Consider the following 27764-nt stretch of genomic DNA (forward strand, 5'->3'; position numbering starts at 1 on the left):
TCTGGCGGGAGCAAAGAATGTTGGGAATGGAGAGGGTGTAGCGCCACGAGAGTTGTGGGATGGTGGCAGAGAAGGACTGCCAGGTGTGGGGGTGGTGGTGTGGGTACAGACACACCCAGTCCTGAGACAAAAGGCAAGGTCATTTGATTCCAAAAAATTGGTTTATTGATCATTACAAAACATCTCTCTGGTGCTTCCCACTTCCTCCCTTCTCTCTGTCCCCGTCCCACTCTTAGTTCACAATAGCGACCCATGTCAGAATCAGGTTATCATCACTCTTATGTGTCATGAAATTAGTTTTTTTGCTGTAGCAGTACAATGCAATACATGAAATTACACCAGTACTGTGAAGAAGTCTTAGGTAGCCTAGCTATATATATGTGCCCAAGACATTTGCACAGTACTGTTGTAATTATTTCTAAATATCACAAATACATTATCTTACTCTTTTACTGAAAATAATTGTTAGAAGCAGATGGTATCTAATGGTTATGGTCAAATTAATACAGTGTCATATCATAGTCACATTACATTAGTGTCTCCCTTAGGTTTGGAATTTTCGGGATGAAATACTGAGTCAATAACCTCAACTTTGATTCGATGGCTAGCACTCTTGGTTAGCAATAAGACCAAGGAAATGATTGTAGACTTTAGACTTCAGGAGAAAGAAACCAAAGATCCATGAGCCTGTAGTCATCAAAGGATCAGAAGTGGAGAGGGTCAGTAACTTCAAATTCTTGGGTGTCACTATCTCACAGCACCTGTCCTGAGCACATCATATAAATATACTTGCGAAGAAAGCATGACAGTGCCTCTTCCTCAGGAGTCTGTGAATATTCAGTATATTATCAAAAACCCTGACAAACTTTTATAGATGTGTGATGGAAAGTGTACTGACTGGCTGCATTATGGCCTGGTACGAAAACACCAATGCCTTTGAACGGCAAGTCCCACAAAAGGTAGTGGAACTATCCCAGTACATCACAGGTAAAGCCCTCCCAACCACTGAGCTCATCTATATGTAATGTTGCTGTAGAAAAGCAGCATCACAGGTCCTCACCACCCTTTCCTGCTGTCACAGGAAAGCAGCATCCATCATGAAGACCATACTCTCTTCTTGCTGCTGCCATCAGGAAGGAGGTACAGGAGCCCCACCACACCACCAGGTTCAGGAACAGCAGGCTTTTGAACCAAAGGGGATAACTTCACTCAACCTGCAGATGTTCCCATAACCTAAGGAATCACTTTCAAGGATTCAGTGTTCTCGATATTTATTGCTTAATGGTTCTTTGTCCTGTTGGATGCAGTCTTTCAGTGATGCTATTATGTTTCTTGTATTGCCCGCAAGAAAATGAATCTCAGTACAGTACACACTTTGATAATAAACTTACTTTGAACTTACCTACCTCCTAGCTCATGTTTAGAAAACATTTTAAACCACAGCCCAACCTGGTCTCTCAGGTCTCTAAAAAAGAACCATGGTACCATTTTGAAGAATAAGTTCCCAAATCAAAATTAAATTTGATCATCAGATTATTTGTACAACACACGCAAACTTCCCAAACCATAATCATCAATGCACTTCAAGTGAAAATACTGCATTGGGCACAGGAAGCACTTCGAAACAGCGTGAAGTTGCGACGGGTACTATTAAATGCTAGCCTTTATAGTAATGACCACAGAAGCATTAGGTTAAAAAAATCTGGGAATAAAAAGGTAGAATCAGTAAAAACTAATCATGAAACTGTCAGTATGCTTTCACAAACTGCGCACCCTCTCCCAAATGATTCAATAATACCATTTATGGAAGGATTTCTGCCACCTGTCCCTGTATGTTACAGCAATACCTCTCCAAAATGATTAGCTCCTGTCTGCTTGTGAAGTAGCTCAGCAAGAAGCTGAGATCTACCAAACAAGAGACAAACACTACCCACCCTAGGAAACAGAACTGATCTTGCCCATGACAGCTATGCTTTGAGATTCAAACAAAACGATTGAGCTGTTGTAGAACCAAACAGCTTTGATTGATGTTAATTCAAGAGACTAGAGCAACTCAGGTAGGAAAGAAATCTGATATAGTGGAGCCACCGTGAGCAATACAAAACAGCTATTTACTTTCAGAAAGATTTTAATTGGGAAGGACTCACCATTTTCTTTCCTCTACAATTAAGCTCAGAAAATAATAAATTCTTTTGGCATTTTAAATCCTTATTTTTTAAAGTTTTCTATGCACAAGAAGAAAGTATTCTTGGCAGTGTTGATGAAATTCTTACAGATGACATGGTCTTGGTGTAAACTAAACAGCTGTTCCTATTAAGCTGTGAAGTAAGTGGGATATTGGGCTATCAGCCATCAGTATTTTAAATCAAAATATTTACAGGAAAATAAAGTGCAAATGTATTTCATAGAGTCCTAATTGACAGCTTTAGCCATGGCATAAATATACTATGCAGAATGATTTGAATGTCAATGGGTAACGAACTTTAAAAAATGCTATCACTCAGAATTATCCAGAATCAGTACCAAATTTACTATCACTGACAGATGTCATGAAATTCGGTGCTTTGCAGCAGGGAAAGCCATAAAAACCACTATAAGTTTAAAAAATAAACAAGTAGTGCAAAAGATGAACAATGATGTTCATGGAAGATTAACCACTTCACAGTACTAGGTTATCTCACCAACGTGCAAAGTGAAGATTATTTGCAGTCACTCTACTTTTTCCAATAATAAGAACATTAAACAGACCATTAGTTATCAAAGTTCTTGACATTTAGCAACTAACATCATGAACAAAGCACTTATTGAGGCTTTTCTTTGAGGCCTTCCATTGTTTCGGGGTTGACAATGGGTAGGTCATCTCAGCTGTCTTCCTGATACACAAACCATGGCAGTGTGATATGGGGAGAAAACTGTTGTCCATATAGCAGCAGTTTGGTACCAGCAGTGTTGCTGAGTTGCCGGTCAGCACTGAACTCAACATAGGACTACCATAAAGACTCTAGCTCTGGATTTTTTCCCAAGGGTTTACTCTTGAAGCCTTTTCCATGAATGGGTAGAGCACAAGGTAGCAGTGGTTTGCGATCAGGAGTTTTTTTTGTCTCTAGATGAGCTGTCAACCGCAGCGGACGAGCCCCATCTGCCTGAAGCAACCGGTTTGAAGGTGCCAGTAACACATCTTTGCCCCTTCTCCTGTCAGTAGAAACGGTTCTGCCAGGCTTAGTAGCTAAGCTACACATGAAGGGCAGGAGCTGGAGTATGTCATATGGCTTCCAGATATTAGAATGTCATAAGACCATAAGATATAGGAGCAGAAGTAGGCCAGTCGGCCCATCGAGTCTGCTCCACCTTTCAATCATGGGCTGATCCAATTCTTTCAGTCATCCCCACTCCCCTGCTTTCACCCCATACCCTTTGATGCCCTGGCTAATCAAGAACCTAGCTATCTCTGCCTTAAATACACCCAATGACTTGGCCTCCACAGCCGCCAGTGGCAACAAATTCCACAAATTTACCACCCTCTGACTAAAGTAATTTCTCTGCATCTCAGTTCTAAAAGGACATCCTTCAATCCTTCATTTAAAAGGATCACTGACAATCCTGTACTTTGTTCCACCTTCCAGTCCATTCCCCAACCAACTCTCTGCGCACCCAAAAGACCTCAAGATTTCTACGAACTTAATGATTCAACACTTGTAGCCTTCTGGGGTAGACACTTGCAATAATTTGCAATCTTCAGTCTCATCCAAAATGGGCAATCCATTGTCCTAAGTATACAGCTCCCTGGTTCTATAGTCTTAACCCAGAAGAAACAAGTTATAAACACTATGTTTTAAGATTGTGTGGGTTTTCACCCACATCCTAAAGACATGCAGGTACGTAACATTAAATGGCTACTGTTAACTACTCGTGTGTTGGTTATTGGTAGCATGGGGGTGGGGGTGGTTTGATAAAACAGGGGACAATAGGTTCCACAGGAAATTAGTGGGGAATGAGATTGCATACGAGTAGGTATAGATTTTATTGGCTGAATGGCTTCCTTCTTTGGAAATGTAGCAACATTCATCCTGTAAAAAGTTCTCAGAATCCTATGTACCTGCTTCCTGTAAAATGGCAACATGCTTGGACACAGCAACTTCAACCAAACGTGTTATTGTCTTTTTTAAATGTACTTGTTAAGATCGCAAGACCCTCTGATTGCTGGACATTAAGAACTTAAAGTACTGTAGGTCTACCTCATCAGCGAGTTGCTCGTTGGCGGAAAAGCGGAAGAAACTGGACTTAGTGCAGACCATGATGCTGCCTGCTTCAGAGCAGCGTCGGTGCCGAAGGCGGTGTGCAGTCTAACCGTGAGTGATTGTGATCACAAGACTCTGCTGGACATTGGTAATTTGGGATGCTGCAAGTCTGACTCACTGTTTTATTGGTAAACAGCAGGGGAGTTGTGTGGCCTCAGGCACGGTGAAGACTAGGCTTCAAACTGCGGTGTCTCCTGTTTGCAGCTGTCCAGGAGAGAGGCAACCACCAGACTGCCAGAGTGGTGTGGTGCAGCGTCCATGCTGGAGTAGGTGCTGTTCTGGTGTTCGCTCAGCAGAAGACAAGGTGCATTGCGTTCGACTGCAGACTGCTGCAACATTCATGGACTCAGGGACTTGGACTATATATTTTTTTGGGTGTGACTGTATTTTACTGTTGTCTTATATGTGACTTGTGAATGACTGTTGGTACATTGTTTTGCACCTTGGCCCCGGAGTAACACTGTTTTATTTGGTTGTACTCATGGGTACTTGTGTATGGTTGAATGATAACTAATCTTGAACTATATCTCATATTTCATTGCTTGAAGAACCAATAATATGAGAATCTTAGCTAACATTTCCTCCTAGGGTAGTTATCTCAACACATGATAGTGCTTACCAGGATAGTCAGATGAGAATGGATAAAATGGATCAGTATAGGATATTGGTAAATGGGTGTTTGAAGATGTGAGGACAGTGTGGATCGAAGAGCCCATTTCTATGCTATATCTCCCAGTGACTATGAAAATACACAATGGATACATCAAACTTATAAAAGGAAATGGCTTTTATGACCCAAGCTTCCTGCCTTTAAAGTGACTTCTATTACATCTTTCGACACAAGAATAACATTAACATTCAAAGAAAATTTATTATCAAAGTACATGTATGTCACCTGAGATTAATTTTCTTGTAAGCAAACTCAAAAAATCCAATAACTATAATAGAAATCAATGAAAGACTGCACCAACAGGGCAGACAACTAGTGTGCAGAAGAGAACAAAGGGTGTTAATACAAAAAGAAAGAAAAATGATAATAATTAATAAATGAGCAATAAATATTCAGAATACTTGAAAGTGAGTCCATAGTTTGTGGGAACAATTCAGTGATGGGGCAAGTGAAGTTGAGTGAAGTTATCCCCTCTGGTTAAAGAGACAGATGGTTGAGGGGTAATAACTGTTCCTGAACCTGTCGGTGAGAGTCCTGAGCCATTTGATCATGACTGATTTATTTTCCCTCTCAATCGCATTCTCCTATCTTTGCCTGTAACCTTTGGAAGAATCAAGAATCTATTTATTAATCTTCACTTTAAATAGACCTAAATAACTTGGCTATCATAGCCATCTGTGGCGATGAATGCCACAGTTTCACCACCCTCTGGCTAAAGAAATTGCCCCTCATCTCTGTTCTAACGAAATGTTTTCTATTTTGAGGCTGTACCCTCTGGTCCTAGGCTGTCCCGCAACTGGAGAAATCCCTCTCCACTCTACTTAGGCTTTTCAATATTCATAGGTTTGAATGAGTTCTCCTCTTATTCTTCTAATCTTCAAAGGTCCAGAGCAATTAAACTCATCTGTTAACCCTTTCATTCCCAGGATCATTCTCGTAAACCTCCACAAGACCCTCTCCAATGCTAGCAGAAAGACAGTTTATTTGCTGTGTTGTACTTACATCAGGTTCCAGCATCACACACTTCTGAAATGCTTTTGCAGCATTTTCAAAGTTTTCCAACCCCAGATATGCACAGCCCAAAGAAAACCAAACGCCAAGCTAGAAAAGAAATGGTTGGATTTCAGGATGATTACAATAAACAGCACATGGGAATCAACAAATTCTTATTTTGCTATCCACCCATGGTAACAAACAAGTGGAACTATTTGCAGTTATTAATGTTTACTGTTATGTAAAAACTTTTATTCAAATGATTACTTCTACCATTTTAAAATGATAACCTTCCAACTTCCTTGTCTCCAAGATGATAACTTCATGCTCAAGTTGCACATACAGTCGTTAGGTAACATCTTAGACAGCAGATAGGTAACACTTTAGCCATTAGACAGCAGATGTGGACTTTTTAAATGGCCACACTCAGACCTGCCTTCAGCCACATCATACACATACAGGTTCAAAGATGACAGCATAGAATCAGGAGCTGGAAGCGCAATTTATTTTACTCACTGCAGCCGCTATGGTTAGCTGCCCTTATTAATATCCAGACAAAGGAACTCAATGCTGGCACAAATGCATAATTATTAAAACTTGCAAAATCTGCATAGTCAAAGAGAGATTTCACAACTTGGCTGCATACTTAATGCTGCCTCGCAAATCATCGAGGCATTGGAAATACCTCCCCACAAACAATTATGTCAGAGGATGGACTTTAATAAATAAACCTACAGGAAAAAGAAACAGAAAGATAAATACAGTAAATACATTATTTTCTGATAAATTGGGTCAGTCACTTATTTGGGACAATTCTTAAAGAACAAAAACTAATCAAGGAAATGGCCAGGATTTATTTGGGACACTATGCCACTTAATTGGGGCAGGAGACTGGTACTAAACAGTTTTTAATTTGCTTCATTTCTGTTAGACACTACACTGTGCTTGGAGCAAACAGTTTTTAAATAGCATCATTTGCATGTGTTTGTGCTCAGAACACAGTGATTTTTTGTCTCTGACAGTTGGCGAGAAATAAGTAGTAAGACATTTCAGAACTACTTTGCTGTCTGCAGTTTCAAGCATTCAGGCTTGGAAATGCCAAAAAACGGCTGGGAGTGAAAATGAAATGATTTCACGAATCAAGCAAGTTAGGAACTATGCAGAACTTGAAGGTCTACAATGAAAATGAAGATTTGGAGGGTGCAACTGTCAAAAAGCATTGTATGAAGACGTCTCTGCAACCGCTCCATGGAGAGCGAAGGGCACGACAAGGCACAGAAGATGTCATGGTCATCCATTGCAACCGACGAAGACCCCGGTTTGTGATGACTACTCGTACCACTGGACCTGGACTTCCGAGGTCGGGAGAGTGGAACTGTCCCAGGGCAATGGCTTTTCCAATTTAAAAATCTCCTGCGCGAGTTTCACTGTCATCATCAGATATGATGGATAACCAACATGCTGCTGTATTCTTTTGACTGAAAATGCTGGAAACATTCATGGTCACAGCGCAGCTGGAAAAAAAATAGGATTCCACCATGTCAATGTGAATGTTGAATCTTATTTAACCAAACAGCTTTTGAAAAAGTAGCTAGCAGGATAGATATAGATAAATTAATTGATGCAGTGTTGGGAAAGCTGCTGATAAAGTGCCACACAGGAAACCATGAAATTAAACTAATTTGTACACCATCGCAGGTAATCAATTGAATTGGGAACTGTTCATGAATAGAAAACAGTAGAAAGAGATGGGTAATTTTCAGGTAAGAGAGCTGTGATTAATGGGACTGTGCAGCAACTATTACAGGGACCCCAGATTTTTACAAACTACATGACTGAATTGAATGAGGATATCAAACGAGTTTGCCAGTGGTATTGGCATTGATGTATTGTCACATGTACCAAGATAGAGTGAAAACCTTGTCTTGCATACTGTTCTTACAGATCATATCATTACACAGTGCATTGAGGGAGGAGGAGGTAAAACAATAACAATGCAGACAGAATAAAATGTATAAAAGCTACAAAGTACAGTGCAGGTAAATAATAAAGTGCAAAAGCATAACGAGGTAGGTTGAGAAGGCAAGAGTTGGGTGATGGCATGGGCTATAGAAGGAAGGATGTAATGCTGAGACTCTATAAAGCACTGGTGAGACCTCACTTGGAGTATTGTGAGCAGCTTGGGCCCCTCATCTTAGAAAGGATGTGCTGAAACTGGAGAGGTTTCAAAGGATGTTCACAAAAAAGATTCCAGGATTGAATGGCTTGTCATATGAAGAGCATTTGATGGCTCTGGGCCTGTATTCACTAGAATTCAGAAGAATGAGGGGTGACATCATTGACACCTATCAAATGGTGAAAGGCTTTGATAGAGTGGATTGTGGAGAGGATGTTTCCTATGGTGGCAGAGTCTAAGACCAAAGGACACAGCCTCAGAATACAGGGGCATCCTTTTATAACAGAGATGAGGAGGAATTTCTTTAGCCAGAGAGTGATGAAATGGTGGAATTCTTTGCCACAGGCAGCTGAGGAGACCAAGTCTTTTTGTACAGTTAAGGCAGAGGTTGACAGATTCTTGATCGGTCAGGGCATGAAGGGATATGGAGAGAAGGCAGGAGATTGGGGCTGAGAGGAAAACTGGATCAACCATGGTAAAATGGTGAATGACAGTAGGTTTTCAGATGGAACCTGGGTGTTCAAATAATAAAGTACTGAAATTATATCCCAGTATAATTAGGAAGGGAAATGGTATGAACATATCTAAATTAGTTCAGGTCTGGCCTCCCTATGGAAGAATAGGTCATATATGTGATAAAATTAATGAAAGAAAGTTTCACCAGCTTGATTCCCCTCTGGCACATTTGTTGTATATGGAAAGATTCAACAGACTCATCACACGCTCATAAGTTGAGGAAACGTTTGGTGATCTCATTGAAATACTCAAAGCTCTTACATGAATTAAAAGATACAGATGTCCCCCGCTTTATGAAAGTTCGCTTTTACGAAAGACCTACATTAGTACCTGTTTTCACTAACTGAAAGAAATCCCAAGACGATTTTTGCTTTTATGAAAAAAGGCGCTTGCTTTAAACTTGTGTGTACCCCGAGAAAGACTACCATGACTGTGAAGCCTTGTGCGGGCAGGTGTGTGCGCAAGCATGTACGTGCCAATTCTTTTCTACAAATCGGTTTTGGCTAAATCTTCCCGATTCTGATAAGTGGAACTACACTGTACATACATTATTTCTACTTTATATAGCTGTGTATTTATCATATCATTCCTGCTTTTACTATATGTTAGTGTTATTTTAAGTTTTATGTGCTATTTGGTATGATTTGATAGGTTAGTTTTTTGGGTCTGGGAACGCTCAACAATTTTTCCCATATAAATTAATGGTAATTGCTTCTTCGCTTTACGCCATTTTATAGGAACGCATATAGGTTTCATAGGAACGCTCTACTTTCGGATAGCGGGGGAAACCTGTAGTTGCAGGAGTGATGGTTCCTCTGACTTACATCTCTAAAACCAGAGGGTCACAATCTCAAAATCAGGGGCAGCCATTGATAAGAAACTTCTTCACTCAGAAGCGAAAGAATTGTTGAGATTTTCTGTATTAGAACTTGTGGTGGCTTAGTCATTGACTATATTAAGCAAAAGAGATCGATAGATTTGTACAATTTGTAGATATTAAGAGAATCAGAGTTTGGTGCAGAAAAAATGATGTTATGATATTGTAGAAGAAACGACATATTCTTACTGAATGGTGACCACGCATGACAGATCAAATAATTTGCTCCTCCTGCTTCTATTTCCTATGTAACAGCATCTGTGCGTTGTCGTTAATTTCCAAAGTTCAACCCCCAACTTCATTGACTTCAGTGAAGCAACTTTCAGAAGTGGAGTATGAAAATGAATACTCATCCCAATGTTTTTGACATTTCCTAAGTTTACGTTCAAAAGTGGAATAACTTCATCGCTGCAAAGACAGCATTTATTGTTCACACTAATAGGGAAGACATCTTCTCAAAATGGATGGGTAGAGTTTTCCATGTTTTTGATGTAGTGGAAGTGATGGATTCACCCAAATTAAAACGGTGCACACTGCAATCAAAGTACACAGGCCAGAGAAAGTGGGTGAATGAAATATCCATCGGAGAGGATGCTTTCCTCTGGGTAGTGTCTTTTGCACTGTATCGATTGTATGGCTGATTTAGATCATATATAGAGTGGAAAGCTCAGCAAACAGGGACTGAAAATTTTTAACTGACCTGATTTCTTAATCAAATCCAGGAGGTGTCCCTTCTAATTCTGGTAAGAAGTAATAAAAGTCTTCTAACTTATTGGAGCGAAAGGAATGCAGAATAAGTTTAATCCAGCACGGTAACAGGATCGGGTAAGAATGAGCATTCTTTAAAATGTACGTTGAGAATTGAAGAACATTTCATTTTACCAGAGTGGCAATGTAAAACCCAGGAAATGATTCTAGCACATTCTTTTCCAAAAATAATGCTTGAGGAATAAGAATCTATGTATGGTAAAAGTTTACAAGAACCTGCTGTTTCTACAATTTATACTGTTAATTTTAACAGAAGTTTCTAAGCAATCTAGAAAAAATTCAATTAATCTTGAGTTTTTTTGTGTTAAAGATGCTAAATCAAGGCTGCTTGTGATGTGGTCTTTGAGGGTTTTGGTAATGAACACATGGAAAGCAACAAGTTCATTTTAACATTTTCCACTCCAAACGTCACACTAAGATGATAGAAGAATTTTAATATAATGAGCTATCATTATATTCCCAAGGCATTTGAACACAGCCTTAATGGACAAAATGGTAACCAACCACGTAAGGGCTTTGTTGGATTGACAACCAAAAGCCTGCTCAAAAAAGGTGGATTAGAAGGAAATGCTTCAAGAGAAAATAGAGTAAAAGGGGAATAAGGGAATTTGCATATTCAAGCGTGTACTGCTGCAGGCATGGATGCCAAAGACAGAGTAATTGAAATTGGGGTTATGAGCCTAAACAGGAGACATTAATGTGTTTTCACCTGCAAGCAAATATGATTACTTATTAACCCTTATACTGCTAAACTAAATAAAATAATTGAACTGATTAATCTTTTAATGCAGGTGTTCCTGACCTGGGGTCCATGGACCCCTTGCTTAATGATATTGGTCCATGACATAAAATCACTGGGAACTCCTACTTTACTGTATTTTTTTAATGTTGAAACAAGTAAAAGACGGGTTAAAAAGGGTTAGATAGTGTTACAGTAAGGTTTTAAATGTCTGTGTACTGAAGCAGCTAAGATTACTAAGATTACTCTTATACACCTAAATTAAATCGAACAATGGGACTGATTAAACTCTTAATGCATTGTTTTAGTTGAAACAAGTAGAAAATAACATAAATCTAAATGCAGTGCCACAATAAGGCTTTGAAAGTCTCTGTACCGTCAAACTTGATGGATTAAAATGGTTAAACGAGTAGAGGGAAGTGTTTCAAAGCGGCAGATCTTTATCGTTTTGGAGTCTTTCTGCTCCCTTTGTCAGATTCTAAACAAAACAATCTAAAATATGGAGCACTTATCTCCGTCATCTAGAAAGATAAAATCAATTGATGTGCTACTAAATTAATCAGCGGCGATGAATGGCGAATATGGATTGAGAACTGATTAATGAATAGGAATGAACAATAGAAATGGACAACCAATTTTCACTAATCAGGGCTGCGATTAGTGCGACTGTGCTGAGATTATTACAGGGGCCCCAGATTTTTACAAAGTACATGAATGAATTGGATGAGGATATCATCCAGTTTACCACTGATGCTGGTTTAGTTTATTATTATCTCATGTAGCGAGATACGGTGAAAAGCTTGTCTTGCACACTGTTCCAATAGATCAAATCATTACACTGTGCACTGAGGGAGAATGAGGTAAAACAATAACAATGCAGAATAAAATGTAAATGCAGCCTTAAAAACTTACTCCAGCCTGTTGCCAATCCATTATCATAACACACCTTTAGTGAGAACAAAACAGTGAGTTATCAAGAAGCAGATAAAATCTAATGAGAGTGTGATCTAAAAGACTAGAGCCTCCATCTACAGATAGCAGACTCTGTTTATAACTCAAATCTGCTCTTTTTCCATGCTTGTCTCCTCTCACAATATAACTCCCCCTTTGATCACTGTCTATTCTGTTCAGTCTGAAAGAGGTCTTGAGACAATGCTGAAATGCTCTAGATTCCTCATTAGAACATTAAAAATAGAAGCTCGAGTAGATTATTCAGCCCCTCATTATGATCATGGCTGATCTTCTAATTTCCTCCCCTAACTCTTCATTTCCTTAAAGTCCATCTCTCTTGGATTACTTGATAACTGAGTTGCCAGAACAATCTTGGTCAAATAGTTCCAAAGACTAATAAGTTTCTGAGTAAACATCATTTCTTACCTCAGTCTTTAATGTCTGCCCCTCAGTTTGCATTTGTTACCCTTTGTTCTGAACTGCAATGGAGGCATCTTGTGACACCTCAGCCACAGGATCCCTTCATTTACCCATCAAATCTCTTCAGAGTTGCATATACTTCCATAAAAATTCCCCACTTATTGTTTCTGCATTCTAGCGAGTATTATCCCGAAAAACTCATTCTCTCCTCACAAAATGCTCATTAAATGAACACCTATGAAAAACAGTAAATCATCTGGCTTCCCACCTGTAAGTAGTTGATTTTTACTGATCGCTCAAAACATTCCACGCATTGTTTAAACTCTTGGTTGCGGAGGTGCAGCAGCCCTTTAGAGCGCTGTGCACGGGCACTGCGGTGTTTGGACAGCTCCCAAGCCTTGTCATAACACTGGTGGTCATTCAGCACATCTCCCAAGAGGCAGTACAACGTGGGAGTCTCTTTCTTCTCCAGCTCTCTTCGGAGGATTTCTTCTGCCTACACCCAGTAAGAAGGAAACACAAAACGGAGTCAAATTCAACAGGTTCGGCAAATGCAAACCACACTGATGTTCATTTGTCAGTCAGTCCTTCTCTCACTGTGGGTTCTCCAATCTGTACGATGCTGGCTGAGTTGGCTTGAAAGTGAAGCAGGACATCTCAGTATGCTTTCATCAACTTAATTAGCTCACTAATAGTGTAATCAGTGGTGATGATAGGAGCTATTTACATTACATTCGTATGGAGAGAATGTAATTACATAATTATTTGACCTATTGTATTTGTGCAGTCATTGAAAGAGCTCCCTAATTACCCTACTCTCCTGCCACTTCCAATAGCCCTAAAAATGTTTATTCTTATGAAACATATATATATCCAATTTCTTTTTGGAGATTATAATTGAATCTGCTTCCATTACTGTTTCAGGCTGTGGATTCCAAGTCTTAAGGATTTACTACATAGAAAGTTTATTTTCATTCCTGATTTTGTGTTGTCTGGTTACAGACCTTCACTTCAGAGAGTTGTACACAACTTTGGCCCACTGTGCCCACGCTGTCCGTTTTGATTATTTACAATAATCCATTGAAGAATCAATCAAAACTATAATTTTGAAAACTTAACTTTCTCTGTTCCAGGGAGAACAATCTCCATTCTATTCCTCTTAATAAAATTTCGCTACACTCCTGAATCCTCTGTAGCATTTTAATAACTCTCATCTATCCTCTTCCTAAGGCTTAGATACTGAACAGTCATTCGGCCCAACTGATCACACTTTGTTCCCTGCTATCCCCAGTTGCCTGCATTTCCCCATAACTCTCCAAGCCTTTCTCCTTCATGTACCTATCCAAATACATCTTAAATGTTGCAATTGCACTGGCCTTCAGCATTTCCTCTGGCTGCTCATTCCACGTACTCACTACCCTCTGTACTTCTCAGGCCTCTTGTAAATCTCTCCCCTATTATCTTCTATCTGTGGCCTCTGGGTTTGGATTCACCACCCTGGGGGAAAGACTGTCATTATTTTATAAACTTCTATGGGGCCACCTCTCATTCTCCTGCATTCCAGAGAATAAAAACTGCGGCTGCCCTCTAGTCCTGGCAGCCTTTCCAGATTGACACTGTCTTTTCTTTAACAGGGTGAACAAAACTGTAGACAATACTCCGTGCAGTCTCACTAACGACTTGTATAACTGCAACTTACTACAATATCCACTGTCCTGCCTTCATCTAATCCCTTAACAGCATTTTCAAAAAACTCCAAAGGAATTGTCAAGCATGAACACCCACACACAAAACCATACAGACTATTCCTGATCAGGCCTTAACTATGGTCAGAAAATTTATGCAGCATGCTTTCTAAAGGCATGATTGATATGTATCCCTTATTATTTCTTGTATGACAATTGATGCAATCACTAACATCTTGAATAATTGCTCCCACAGCTCAATTGAACTAAATCTCAGCTATTAGCCCACTAGTCATTATTATTTTGCATTTAAAGGAACTGCTGAGGCAATGATAATTTTAACCTGCAGATATTCACTTTGAAACCTCAATAATTGTTCTGCACCAAAACCTTTGCCAGTAATCAGTGGCATTCTGATGGCAGCATCAAGCACTAGGTTATTTTACATGTATATACCTGCAATGAAACACACAATTGCATTTTGCAAGACAAGAATGAAACCGCATATTAAAGAAATAGGCAGATAGCATTAGGTTTCGGTACAGTAGACTTTCGGAAGCTTCTTAAGGAGAAAGAAAAGGTAGAGAGAGAGTAAGAGTAGCAGAAAGCAGGTTACCAATAGCTGAGCTATTAATGTTGCAATCTTAATTCTCATATATGAATAATCTGTAAAATTTAAGTCAGCTCTCAATATGAGGAGAAAGTAATACCAAAGTTAGAAAAAAATTAGTGTTTTAACCTGTGAAATTAAAAACATCATTGTTAGTCAGTCTGTTACTTAGATCATTCTTCTTCTCACCACAGTGGAAGAGCCCTGCAATTACAAGTTGATTGACTTTCCTTTCAGCCCTGCATCTGCATAAGAACATAAGAAATAGGAACAGGAATAGGCCATCCAGCCCATCGAGCCTGCCCTGCCATTCAATAAGATCATGGCTGATCTGTCCGTAAACTCAGCTCCATCTACCTGCCTTTTCCCCATAACCCTTAATTTCCCTTACTATGTAAAAGCCTATCTAACTGTTTCATAAAAGCTTTTTTCAAATTTGTAAAAAAATATATATTTAGTGAGGAAGCCTCAACTGCTTCCTTGGGAAGAGAATTCTACAGATTCACCACTCTCTGGGAAAAACAGTTTCTCCTCAACTCCATCGTAAATCTTCTCCCCTGAATCTTGAGGCAATGTCCCCTAGTTCTAGTCTCACCTACCAGTGGAAACAACTTTCCTACTTCTATCTAATCTATCCCTTTCAAAATTTTGTATATTTCTATAAGATCTCCTCTCAATCCATGCTGCGTCTGTCTAATGGAACCACTCCTTTCTAAATGTTTCGCTATTTCTTCCTTAATGACAGCTTCAAGCATTTTCCCAACTACAGACGTTAAGCTAACTGGCCTATAGTTGCCCGTCTTTTGCCTACATCCTTTTTTAAAAACCAAAGTCAAAGTCATACACTTCAGTCATATATCTAGGAAAACTATTCCAACAGATAAAGGACATGTGTTTAGAAAGAAAAAAAATGAAAAGTCAGTGGTGAGGGAGGAATACTGCCAGTGCCAGAGTCTATTTCTAATTCTTCACTCTAATATCAATCTCGATTGCAATCAGCCATAGGTGTTTCTTTTTAAATCAGTTTTCTGCCCACCACCCTCCGTAGGTGTTTCCGTAAGGCATCACGATTGTTGGTTGCAAGTTTCAGCGAGGAGTGACCTAGTGTTCAATTAATACCACATACGTGCATACACACAGATAAATATACATGGAGACACAGACACACACATTCCACCAATGGTCACTGGAAGATGATTTGGAATGAAGACTGACCATTTTAGTTTCCGAACCTAGTGATGGTCAAGTCAACTAAAACACCAACGCATAAACCCAAGAGATTCTGCAGATGCTGGAAATCCAGAGCAACATACAAAATTCTGGAGGAACTCTCTAGGTCAGGGTGCATCTATAGAGGGGAATGAACAGTTGACATTTTGGGGCAAGCTACAACTACCTATTCTGCTCAACCAAAAATCTAACACAGCTCACCCAATAAAGGCTGGGGATCAAGACTGGAATTGTCCTGCTCTTTGCAGTTCATCTTATTGTTATGTCATTGGAAAAAAACACTTTTAATTGGCTCAGTAAATAGCTCAAGATCATTTCACTCTACTGTTATACATATGCAAGCACTTGTCAATTCTAGTTAAAGAAAATTCCAGAAAAAAAGGATGCTAAACCTTTCAAATGTAGTCAACATATTGCATTAAGCTTCCAGAAGCCATCTATGAATGCTGCAAATTGACTGCTTTTCAAATGTTCATACAAGAAAATAGATAAGTATTGTTACAACAATGTTGTGACCATTATTCTGTTGCTTTTCTGTTTTGACAAATTAAGCCAATTGATGGAAGTAAAATATTACAGTTTTTCCCTTTTACAATATTGAATATATTTTTTTAAGATTTCACATACTCCTTTGGGAGAATGTCAAAGGCTGGTTAAGATACTCAATGTCAGCAGCATCTTTTATATTCAGTCTAATTTTAAAACTTTTAAATTTCTAGAAACAAGCATATTGAAAAAATATCTAACTAAATAACATCAAACAGCCTTGTAAATGAATGGACAGGTCAGATGGAGAGTTATTTCCATGTTGTCTCACCTTTCCATGTTTTCCAATTCTTTCGTAGCATATCACAACATCTTCCCACATCTCCAGCTGTTCAAAGATCTGCTGAGCTGAACTGACACACCCCAGTTCCAAGAGTAATGTGGCAAGCTGTCGCTAATAGGGAAAATATATCTTTTCAAAACACTTGTAATGTAATGATAATTAACTCTTAATACAATAGAGAAAACATTTGCTTTAAAGAAGAATTCAATCCACTGAATGCTCTGTTTGGTGACAAATGCATTGTCATTGATGTTGAAAATACCTCAGTCACAAAGCGAAGTATAAAAAGAACACAAAAATCTTCCCAATCTGGAGTAAAACTGTTTTCAGCTGTCCATTTTACTGACTCAGCAAACTTGCCTGTCAGAAAGCCTTAGTTTCAAATCACATTCAAGAAATTTGATTAACAAAGTCTGAAACATAGCGTGAAATATTTACCCCAGGGCAACTCAAGACAATTCTCGAGTCATTGAAATGTGGAACTGGGCCCTTCGGACCAACTGGTCAATGCTGACCAACTGAACTAGACCCATCTGACCACATTTGCCCACATCCCTATGAAGGACCCTGGCCATCCAGCACATGTCCTCTTCTCATTATTACCATTAGGCAGGAAGTATAGCACCGCGAGGACACACACACTCAACATTTTAACCTATCAAATGTCGAAAAGCCTTGATAGAGTGGATGTGGAGAGGATATTTCCTACGGTGGGGGGGGAAGGTTCTAAGACCAGAGGACACAGCCGCAGAATAGAGGGATGTCCTTTTAGAACGGAGATAAGAAGGAATTTCTTTAGCCAGAGTGTGGTGAATCTATGGAACCCATTGCCACAGGCGGCTGTGCAGGCCAAGTCACTGGGTATATTTAAGGCAGAGGTTGATAGATTCTTGATTAGCCAGGTCATGAAGGGAAATGGGGAGAAGGCAGGAGATTTGAGCTGTAAGGGATAATGGATCAGCTATAATGAAATGGCAGAGCGGACTGGATGTGTCAAGTGGCCTAAATTCTGCTCCTATTATCTTATGGTCTAGTGTTAGGGACATCTTCTTCCCCTCTGACATCAGATTTCTGAATGGTCAAGGAACCCATGAAGACAATCTCACTAATTTGCTCTTTCTTATATATTTCTTACTGTAAATTATAGTAATTTTTTATACATTGCACTGTACTGCTGCCACAAGTATCAAGACCAAAACCTGTTTCTGGTTTTGAGATGTTTCCGAACCATGTACCAGTTCAAGAGGGTATTGTAGAAACTATTCAGTGGTGCATTTGATACATTATGAGTATTTTCCAGCGAGATAAGGGAAGGCCAGAGGGAGAAGATTACGTATTGCAGATGGTTAATTAGGTGATCTGTCATATTATTAGTGAGAAGATAAATAATCCACTGAAAAAATGTGATACCAAAGTAGAAAGAGCAAAGGTAGTACTATTTAATAATATTAAACTTAAATAATATTTCAATTCAAATAATATTAAAGTTTAAAAGAAGTGAGCAGGGGTAGCCAGCACATTTTACACGCCACTGTTCTCAAGGAGACATTGGATTGCATAGAGGGAGAGAGAGTTTAAAGGAAGCAAGAAGGGGCAGTCAGCACATTTTGCGTACCACTGTTCCAGAGTAGATATTGGACTGCACCTATTAAGCACCTGGCATGATCCAATAAGAAGTTGTTAAGTTTAAGAGGAGTGGCCATTGTTGGAGTGGCTTAGTGTCAGAGTGAGGAGTTGAGGCTTTGACTCATCAAGACTTGGTGAGAAGAGCAGTAGGTAGATTTTTCATTATTTATTCTTTCTTTCTTTCAAATTACACATTTCAAGCAGTGAGGATACCAGGCAGAGATCGCTGAATGCTTCTCTTACAGGATGTGAGAAGGCAGGGAGATCTCCAGTGTCCCTAATGACTAGACCTGTAATCCAACTGCAGCTTATAACAAACCATGCTAAGGAGTTGGAGCTGGAGTTGGAACTGGAAGAACCCCAGATCACTGGCTTTTGAAAGAAATTGAGGCCCTGGTTTAAAAAAAAAGAATGCAGGAACAAATGAGGCATTTGAGGAGTATAGGAAATGCAAGAAGAAAGTCAGGAGAGCTAAAAGAAGGTATGAGGTTGCTCTAGCAGACAAGATGCAGGAGAATCCAAAGGGCTTCTACAGAGGTATATTAAGAGCAAAATAATTGCAAGGGACAAAATTGGTCCTCTTGGAAGATCACAGTAATTGGTAATTGATGCATGGGGCTGAAAGAGATTGGGGAAGATCTTAAATCAATTTTTTGCATTTGTATTTACTGGGGAGACTGACACACTGTCTACAGAAGTGAGTCAATGCAGCAGCAAGGTCATGGGCCCTATACAGATTATACAAGAGGAGGTGTTTACTGTCTTGAGGCAAATTAGGGTGGATAAGTCCCCATGGCTTGACACTTCAGCAATACTGGAGATAAATGCCTTTTGGAGGTGGGCAAATCTTTGATGGGACATACCTTAACAGCATAGTGTGGGGGCACTTGGCAACAGTAGAAGATCTTTAGCCGCTCCACCACAGACATGGTCTTGTCTTCAAAATGATCTGCTAGAACCTAAATAACCAAAGTAAATAAACTCAATTCTGCAGCATTTAAACCACCTTCACAGTCTTCAAGCTGGCCTTAGCCAGGACAGTAGTGTGCACCCTGAAACTGTTTTCATTGCCCTTGTACGAGGAAGAGTACTGCCCTCAATCACTACACAGTAGCCGTGAACAAACACGTATGAGTTTAAACATCAAGTGACAGCAGTGGACACTTTTATGTTTGAACAGCTCGTCAATGTCAAGCTTGATTAATGACTGCTGGTATGGCATCAAAGGATGATCGTAGCTCTAAGATTTTCCTTGGGATGGCGGTTTTGTCCATCAAGGAGAGATGAAGCAGACCTGAATTTAAAAGATGAAATTAGCTTTATTTGTCATATGTGCATTGAAGCATCGATATATACTGTACAGTTAAATAAGTGATTTGCATTAACGACCGACACAGTCCAAGGATGTGCTAGGGGTAGCCCACAAGTGTTGTCATGTTTCTGGCACCAACACAGCATGCCCATAACTTACTAACTCTAACTGGTACACTGGAATGTGGGAGGAAACTGGAGCACCCAGAGGAAATCCAGCTGTCACTGGGAGAACGTACAAACCCCTTACAGACAACGGCGGGAAATAAATTCTGATCGCGTAATGCTAACTGCTACACTCACTTGCTCCAGAATGAGGTGATCTCACTAAAAACTACAAAATTCTTAAGGCCATAAAGTGAGTTACTGAAATGGTATTTCTACTGGCTGACTAGTTCGGAATCGGGAGGTCAGTCTCAAAATAAGAAATTAGCTATACAAAAGAGGTGAGAAAACATTTTCTTCATCCCTAGCATAGTGAATCTTCACATTCTCTACTCAAGAGAGCTGTGATATTATTAAATATCAAGAGCTAATGCATGAGAGTGGCAATGAGGCAAAAGTCAGCTACAATTTTATTGAACTGAAGGCACTGGGGGATAAACAGCCTACTCCTGCTTCTAGTTATGAGGTTACCTCGCACCTTCTTCGAACTGGTAAAGTGTACTGAATACAAATCATTCTTAAAGTCTTACAGAGATAGAATACAGCTGCTTGATGTGGGGAATGAACAGTCTGGTCCACTCTCGTGGTAAACTTGAGTATAACGTTTAGAGAAGAGCCACCAATAGACACACTGTATTAAAATACTTAAATTTTTTTGCATCACATTTACTAGACTTCTCCTTAAAAAAAATCTACAATATCTTATGCATTATGGAAATGCCTTAGCTTTCACAGTTTCACTGGATTTCACAGAATTCAATGTTATTTCAAATACTTCAGGATTAAGTTGAAATTTATTGTTATCTGACTGTACATGAATAGAACTGAACAAAACAAAGCTCTTCAAAACCAGGGTGCAACCACAAAACCTATATCATGTAAAGCACATGGAACAAAATAATCCCATAAGACAAAGGAACAGAATGAGGCCATTCTCCCATTGAGTCTGCTCCACCATTCCATTATGGCTGATCCTGAATCCCACTCACCTCCATATACCTGCTTCCTACCATAACCTTTGATGCCCTGACGAATCAGGAAACTATCAACTTCCACATTAAATATATCCATGGACCTGGCCTCCACCAGTTTGTACCAGAGCATTCCACAGATTCACTACTCTCTGGCTAAGAAAATTCCTTCTTACCTCTGTTCTAAAAGCAGCTCCCTCAATTTTGAGGCTGTGCCCTCTAGTTCTAGATACCCCCACCTGAGAAAACATTCTCTCCGCATCCACCTTATCTAGTCCTTTCAACATTCGGTAGATTTCAATGAGATGCCCATGCATTGTTCTAAATTCCAGTGAGTACAGACCCAAAGCTACCAAACACTCCTCATACGTTAACCCCTTCATTCCCAGAATCATCCTCATGAATCTCCTCTGGACTCTCTCCAATGACATCACATCCTTTCTGAGATATGGGACCCAAAACTGTTGACGATACTCTAAGTGCGGCCTGATCAGTATCTTATAAAGTCTCAGCATTATCTCCTTGCTTTTATATTCTATTCCCCTCGTAATGAATGCCAACAATGCATTTGCCTTCTTTACCACAGACTCAACCTGTAAATTAACCTTCTGGGAGTCTTGCACGAGGTCTCATAAGTCCCTCTGCACCTCTGATGTTTAAACCTTCTCCCCATTTGATAATAGTCTGCATGACTGTTCCTTTTACCAAAATGCATTATCATATGTTTCCCAACACTGTTTTCCATCTGCCACTTCAGTTCAGTTCAGTTTCAGTTTATTGTCATTTAGAAACCACAAATGCAATGCAGTTAAAAAATGAGACAATGTTCTCCAGAATGATATCACAAAAGCACACAACAAAACAGACTACACCAGAAAATCCACATAACGTTTGGTAATCCCCAAATCCAGAGTCTGGAGAGGCTGTTGCGTATTAATATCGCTCTTCCATCTTAGCACGTCCCCGGAAAGGAGCTGCAAACCCACCAGACAAAACAAGACTACCCAGACACACCAAGTTAGGAGACCAACTCTACCACCCAACAAACCAAAAACTAAAGCTACAAGATCTACAGAAAACCACTTAGTTACAACATATAATTACAACAGTGCAAACAATAGATAATTGATAATAAACAGACCATGGGCTCAGTAAAAATAGTCCAAAGATGTTAAAAGACTATAAGTTCGAAAGAAACCACCACACAGTTTCCACAAGTCCTCAGTGTCCCGAGAGACTCATCATCCCACGCAGGCGGCAGAAGGGAATACGCTATGGACTTCCACGGCGCCGCCGGACTCAGCTTCGCAGACGACGCGGCACACAGTGAAAGCGCCCCGGCCGCAGCGGACTCCCGAGTCTTTCGAACCTCCAAGCCTCCGTCCATCCCCTCCGGCAGAGCCTGAGCACCATCCTCTGCCGAGCGCACTACGACACCCTCGCCAATGGCCACCGGCAACGCGACTCCGAGGAATGGGGGCCTGTTCTTCTCAGCATTGACCCGGACCTCACAACAGCAGCAGCAACGAAGAAGGCCTCCCTGGAGATTTCCAGATGTTCCTCCGTGCTCCCACGTCTGTTTTTCATCAGATTAGGATTGTGCACGGCACCCCGCTTAACGAATAACAGATATCAGCTCCGGAGTGGCCGCTGCAAACTGCGTCGCGCCGCCATCTTGGTCACTCACTTCAACTCCTTGACATGCACAGATCACCAGAACCCAGCTACTGTCTTCCACAGTAGAGAAAGATGCAAAGTTCCCATTAAGTTTATTTGCCATTTCTTTGTCCCCAATTACTACCTCACCAGCATCATTTTCCAGTGGTCTAATATCAACTCTCACCTCCCTTTTTTTCTTTATATAAAAAATTATCGTATCCTGCTTTGTATTATTGGCTAGTCTGCTATCATATTCCATCTCTGCTTATAGCTTTTTTAGTTGCCATTTGTTATTTTTCAAAAGCTTCCCACTCGCTTTTGCTATCTTATATGCCCTTCCTTTGGCTTTATGAAGTCCTTAACTTCCCTCATCAGCCACAGTTGCCTAGCCCTGCCATTTGAGAACTTCTTCTGTGGGACATATCTATCCTGCGCCTATTCTCAGAAAGTTCAGCCATCTCCGCTCTGTGTCATCCCCGCCAGTATCCTCCTCCAATCCACCTGGGCAAGCTTCTCTCTCATACCTCTGTAATTCCCTTTATTCCACTGCAATATTGATACATGTGACTTATGCCTCTCCCTTTCAAATTCCAGTACGAATATTACGATCACCACAAATAAGTTAACAAAATATAATTCAAAATGCATGTACTGCGCAGCATTGGCAAACGGTTTGCTGTCCTCGTGATGAGACCGCAGTGGTGGCAAATATTCATTAGTCTCACAGCTTGAGGGAAGAAGCTGTTACCCAATCTGCCAGTCCTAGTCCTAATGCTCCTGTACCCCCTTCCTGACAGCAGTGGGTCAAGGAGATTGTGGGATGGGTAGTAGGGATTCTCAACAATGCTTCAGGCCTTTCACCTACAACGCTCCTGATAAGTGTCACACATAGGGGCGAGGGAGACCCTGGTGATCCTCTCAGCATTTACTACCCTCTGTAGGGTTTTGCGGTCCACTGCCTCGCAGCTTCCATACCACACAATGCTGCAACCAGGGCAATCCTGATGGTGCTCCTGTAGAAAGCTGTGAGAATGGGGACAAGGAGTCTTGCCTATACTGACAGATGCAAGCATATTTCCAATCTGTGTGCTGTTATTTACTCCTCCATCTTCCTTTTTCCTTACTCCGAGGTTATTTCACTTTGATTTCTCTTTCTATTCCATTTCAGTTCTTACCCTGTTCAATTATTTTAGCCTTTCTTTATTACCATCACTCTTTCTCCACAACAACTTTCTCTTTCTCACTCCCTTTCATTCACTCTTTGCCCTGTCAACTAAATTTGCTAAATCTTATTCTCACTAGTCTCCTGAACTCTCATAACCAAAACTGGTGAACCAAAAGGCCTGATACTGCGAGGGACTGTGTTTTAAGGCAAGTTACAGATAATGGAATATCAATGTGGACTCCTAAATCATTCCCCACTCAGAATGGCCTTGCATGCAGCCTTATAAACCTTCCAGTCCTACTTGAACCTGGCTTGGGTGAGCCTTGCATCCTACTCCATATAAATGCCCTGCACTCAGCGTGGCCTATCAGCGTCTGGGAATGTGAGTCTTATGCTTGCATATTCAGACACATTTAACTGGGCGAGTCCTATCCACTACATCAGTGAAGCCACGCTGCTTGATACACCTCATCTTGCCATCTTCAAGTCCAAATCTGGACAGACCTTGTGGAATCCACATCAGTTTATTGCATGGTTATTCTTTACTTTGCAATGGGCTGTTTAAAATCATTAAACAGTTTCCTGCACTTTCTGTTTCCTTTTTAATGTTGTTAATGTCTGTTTGACAATAACTGCCTACACACATCTCCAGATACACAGGATGATAAAACCAAAGATAAAGTATTAAACTAGGAAACCAGGCATTAAGAACAAGATGTTTTATAGTCTGAGACAGCCTCAAGAAATTTAACCCACCAGGAAACACGGTAAAACAATTGAAAGCAAACCACCCTATTAATCAAATGTTCTCTTGAAGACTGCTTAAACTCTTCTTCAAAGCAAGCAGAATGAAGTGTGTATTTCAGAATAATCTTTTTGGAAGCTCACCTTACTGAGCAGCCACAGACTGAGCATTTCCATTCATATAGAAAACAAATTATATTATTTATTTCAAAATAAGTCAGCACATTCCATTTCTTGAAGTCACAAAAGAATATTTTTCTTCAAAAATGGCAGATGGGGAGGCATTTCCTGCTTTGATATTGATAACTTGACCACTCCCAAAGGACAGAAGCCAGAGACGGAGCAGGTGCAATTTTCCAGAAATATCCTCTAATTCGACTCGGGATGTGCCTAATTAGACCCTGATGGATGGACCTCACAGTAAGTTCAAAATTTAGAACAAATTAAACAGAGCTCCATTTTAGTCGTCACAATGACTTTTGGTGAGCAACAGAAGAGATCAGCTAATATTTGAACAAAAAGGGAGTCATTACAGAAGCCTCAAGTAATCTTCAGCTTATAGACATTAAGTGCAAATCATGCTGGATTATTTCACATACATGGTGATGAACTGCTTGTGCCACAATCTTGGCAAAAGGTCGCTTGATAATAATCGGCACGCCGAACAATTTCTGGATATTCACTTATCTCGCGATTTCAAGCTGAAACAAAATTAACTCTCAGATAAATTTCTCTGGACGTGGAAAAAAAGAGTTTACATCAAGTGAAGACTAGTGAACAGATCTGTAGTGGAAAAATAAGGAAATCAGTAAGAATTTATAATAAAGTTATTCCCTCAAGATGAATCATAAAAGGTGCACGAAAAAGATTTATGGATAACCAAATGGTACCAATACAAGACATGACCAAGCTTCACAGAAGGGAAATAGAGAAGTGATGGGAAGGTTAGAGGGCAATCTGGGAAAAGTTTGCAGATAATATAAAAGCAATAAAGCTTACGTGAACATAAGGAATAGATAAAGGAAATGGAGTGGATAAAGTATATATGGATTTTCAGGCTATGCTTGTTCAAATGTCAGACTTAAAGGGCTTCTTACAAAATATAGTGATGTGGTGTACAATGAAACAGCAGCTTAGAGGAAAGTTGATTGTTGACATATTACTCAGAATAAAATTAAACTGAGTCAATTCTAGATCCATTTTTCTTCATAATGAATGCAAAAGATACAACCACAAAATTTGGCCCAAATATAGATTTGGCAAAGCAGGGAGGACATAATTTAGAAGTATAAGCAAAACAGTAAAAATGGGAAAATAAATTTGGAATTGGGGGTAACACAATGATTGGGAAAATGCCAGTGTTCAAAAATAATTATCTCCCTGAATTTAAGTAGGGAGGACCATAAGCTGATCATGTTTGGGAAAAGAAACATCAATTACTATGAAGCCATATTTAAGATGATTTGGCAAGATGAGACTAAGGACAGAAAAAGAGACCTGATGTTCAACAATCATTTTCACTGAAAAAGTGCCAAAAGGAGATTTAATCGGTTAAAATGTGAGGGGTCCAGTTTAGCAGCCAAGAATGAGAAGTCATCAACATAAACTGTGATTTAGAAAGTGAGGGGCTGTAGTATTATTTTTATAATGGGGATTGTTGAACATTTCCCACTTGAAATAAATGAAGCAGCATTTATTGCTTTAAGGTAAGTCAGCTAAATATAAGAAACAGAAAAAGAAATTGAGAAGAAGGCAGAGCAATGTGATTAGTTTGATATTTAACACACCAGACACAATAGTGTAAACCTCAAACCTAGGTAAAGTGGCTCAAGGATTATATTTACCCTTGTCAGGTTATCGTTCTTTATAAAAGGTGATCAACAACTAGAATGATTGCTATGAGGGTTGGTTGAAGCCAGAACACTTGATTCATTGACAGAATAACCAAGTCCCTCAATGGAAAGACTATAATTTTGCTCCCCATTACAAGAACTTGTCAATACAATCCGCAGTGTAAGGCCATTATGGACTACAATTATTTTTGTGTCAGACTTACTGATGATTCTTAGGAACAAACTAAATAGGAATAGAAGTAGGCCATGTGGCCCATTGAGCTTATTCTGCTTTTCAATAAGATTCCTCCTACAATCACATCCAAATTGTTAATGTATTATAACAAGAAGAATGCCAATACTGATCCTTGACGTACACCAGTTGTTCAGAGCTACCAATCACAAAAAGAACTTTCCATCATCCCCCTCTGCCACTTACCACCACAACTAATTTGGATCCAATTTAACCCTGGATCCCAGAGGTTCTAAACTTTTAGACCAGTCTCAAATGTGAGACTGTGGTCAAAGTGTTACCAGAGTCTACGTAGACTACATTAACCACATCCATCCTTGTCAATACATTCCCAATTGCTCAAGGCAAGATCTCCAGCTTAACAACAACATGCTGACTGTCTTTAATTAACCCTGCCTTTAAAAGTGTACATTAATCTTACTCCTTCAGATGTTTCTTCATTAATTCTCCAAACACTCATGTTAGACTCACAAGCCTCTAATTACCAGGCACATCTCTTCTGTCCTATTTGAATAAAGGTATCACATTTACTAATTTCTAATTATTTGGCATGTCACCTGTGGCCAGCAAAGATTTAAAATGATGTCCATCAGAAACCTAGCAATTCTCCTCCCTTGATTCCATAGCAGACTGGGATACATCTCCTCAGGACTTGTATATATATATCTACGTTTAAGCTTGCTAAAACAGCTAATTCTTCCTTTTTAATGATAACTTGTTGCAGAATTTCAGTCTTTTCCTGAATTTCCAACTACAGTGCTCTTCTCAATGAATGCAGATAAGAAAACTTCATTTCTAACCTCATCTACATTCATGTTACTCCATGTACATTTTGTCCCATTGATCTCCAATGGCCCCTATTATTTCCCAGCTTACCCCTTTGAGCTTAAGAAACTCATAAAATGCTTTACAAACTTCCTTAATCTGTCTACCAGTGATATCTTGTGCCCCACCTTAACTCTCCTTCATTTAGTAGAACCTTATCATTCCTGGATAATTGTCAGCTTCACTGGTTTTCTGTTCTCTATTCCTGGCATATTTCCTGTTGATTTTTTTTCACACCCCTCAATATTCCTTGGCATCTAGGGTTTCTTAGACATTGTCTTCATCTTTCAACCCTATGGGAATATGTTGGCCTTGAAGTCCCATTGCTTTATTAATGAATATCTTCCATTTATCAATATAGACTCAACTGCAGGTCATTCCTCCCAGTATATTTATGCATGGTCTTTGTTCTCCATTTCAGGATCTTCCCCTCTGGTCTATCGTTTATCAA

At 39.7% G+C, this 27764-nt stretch overlaps 1 protein-coding gene across 2 annotated transcripts in view; it reads right to left on the minus strand.

Annotated features, from left to right (window-relative positions):
* Positions 1-27764, minus strand: part of ttc27 (tetratricopeptide repeat domain 27) — a 250649-nt gene that overhangs the window by 73376 nt on the left and 149509 nt on the right. For both annotated transcript variants that reach the window (XM_073050525.1, XM_073050524.1), the window contains exons 11-14: positions 19252-19347; positions 16751-16873; positions 12677-12904; positions 5971-6069 (exon numbers count right to left, since the gene is read on the minus strand). In XM_073050525.1, the coding sequence (XP_072906626.1) occupies positions 5971-6069; positions 12677-12904; positions 16751-16873; positions 19252-19347 (546 nt within the window). The remainder of the gene's footprint in view (positions 1-5970; positions 6070-12676; positions 12905-16750; positions 16874-19251; positions 19348-27764) is intronic.

This window comes from Hemitrygon akajei, chromosome 7 (genome assembly GCF_048418815.1).
Source record: "Hemitrygon akajei chromosome 7, sHemAka1.3, whole genome shotgun sequence".
Classification (NCBI taxonomy): domain Eukaryota; kingdom Metazoa; phylum Chordata; class Chondrichthyes; order Myliobatiformes; family Dasyatidae; genus Hemitrygon; species Hemitrygon akajei.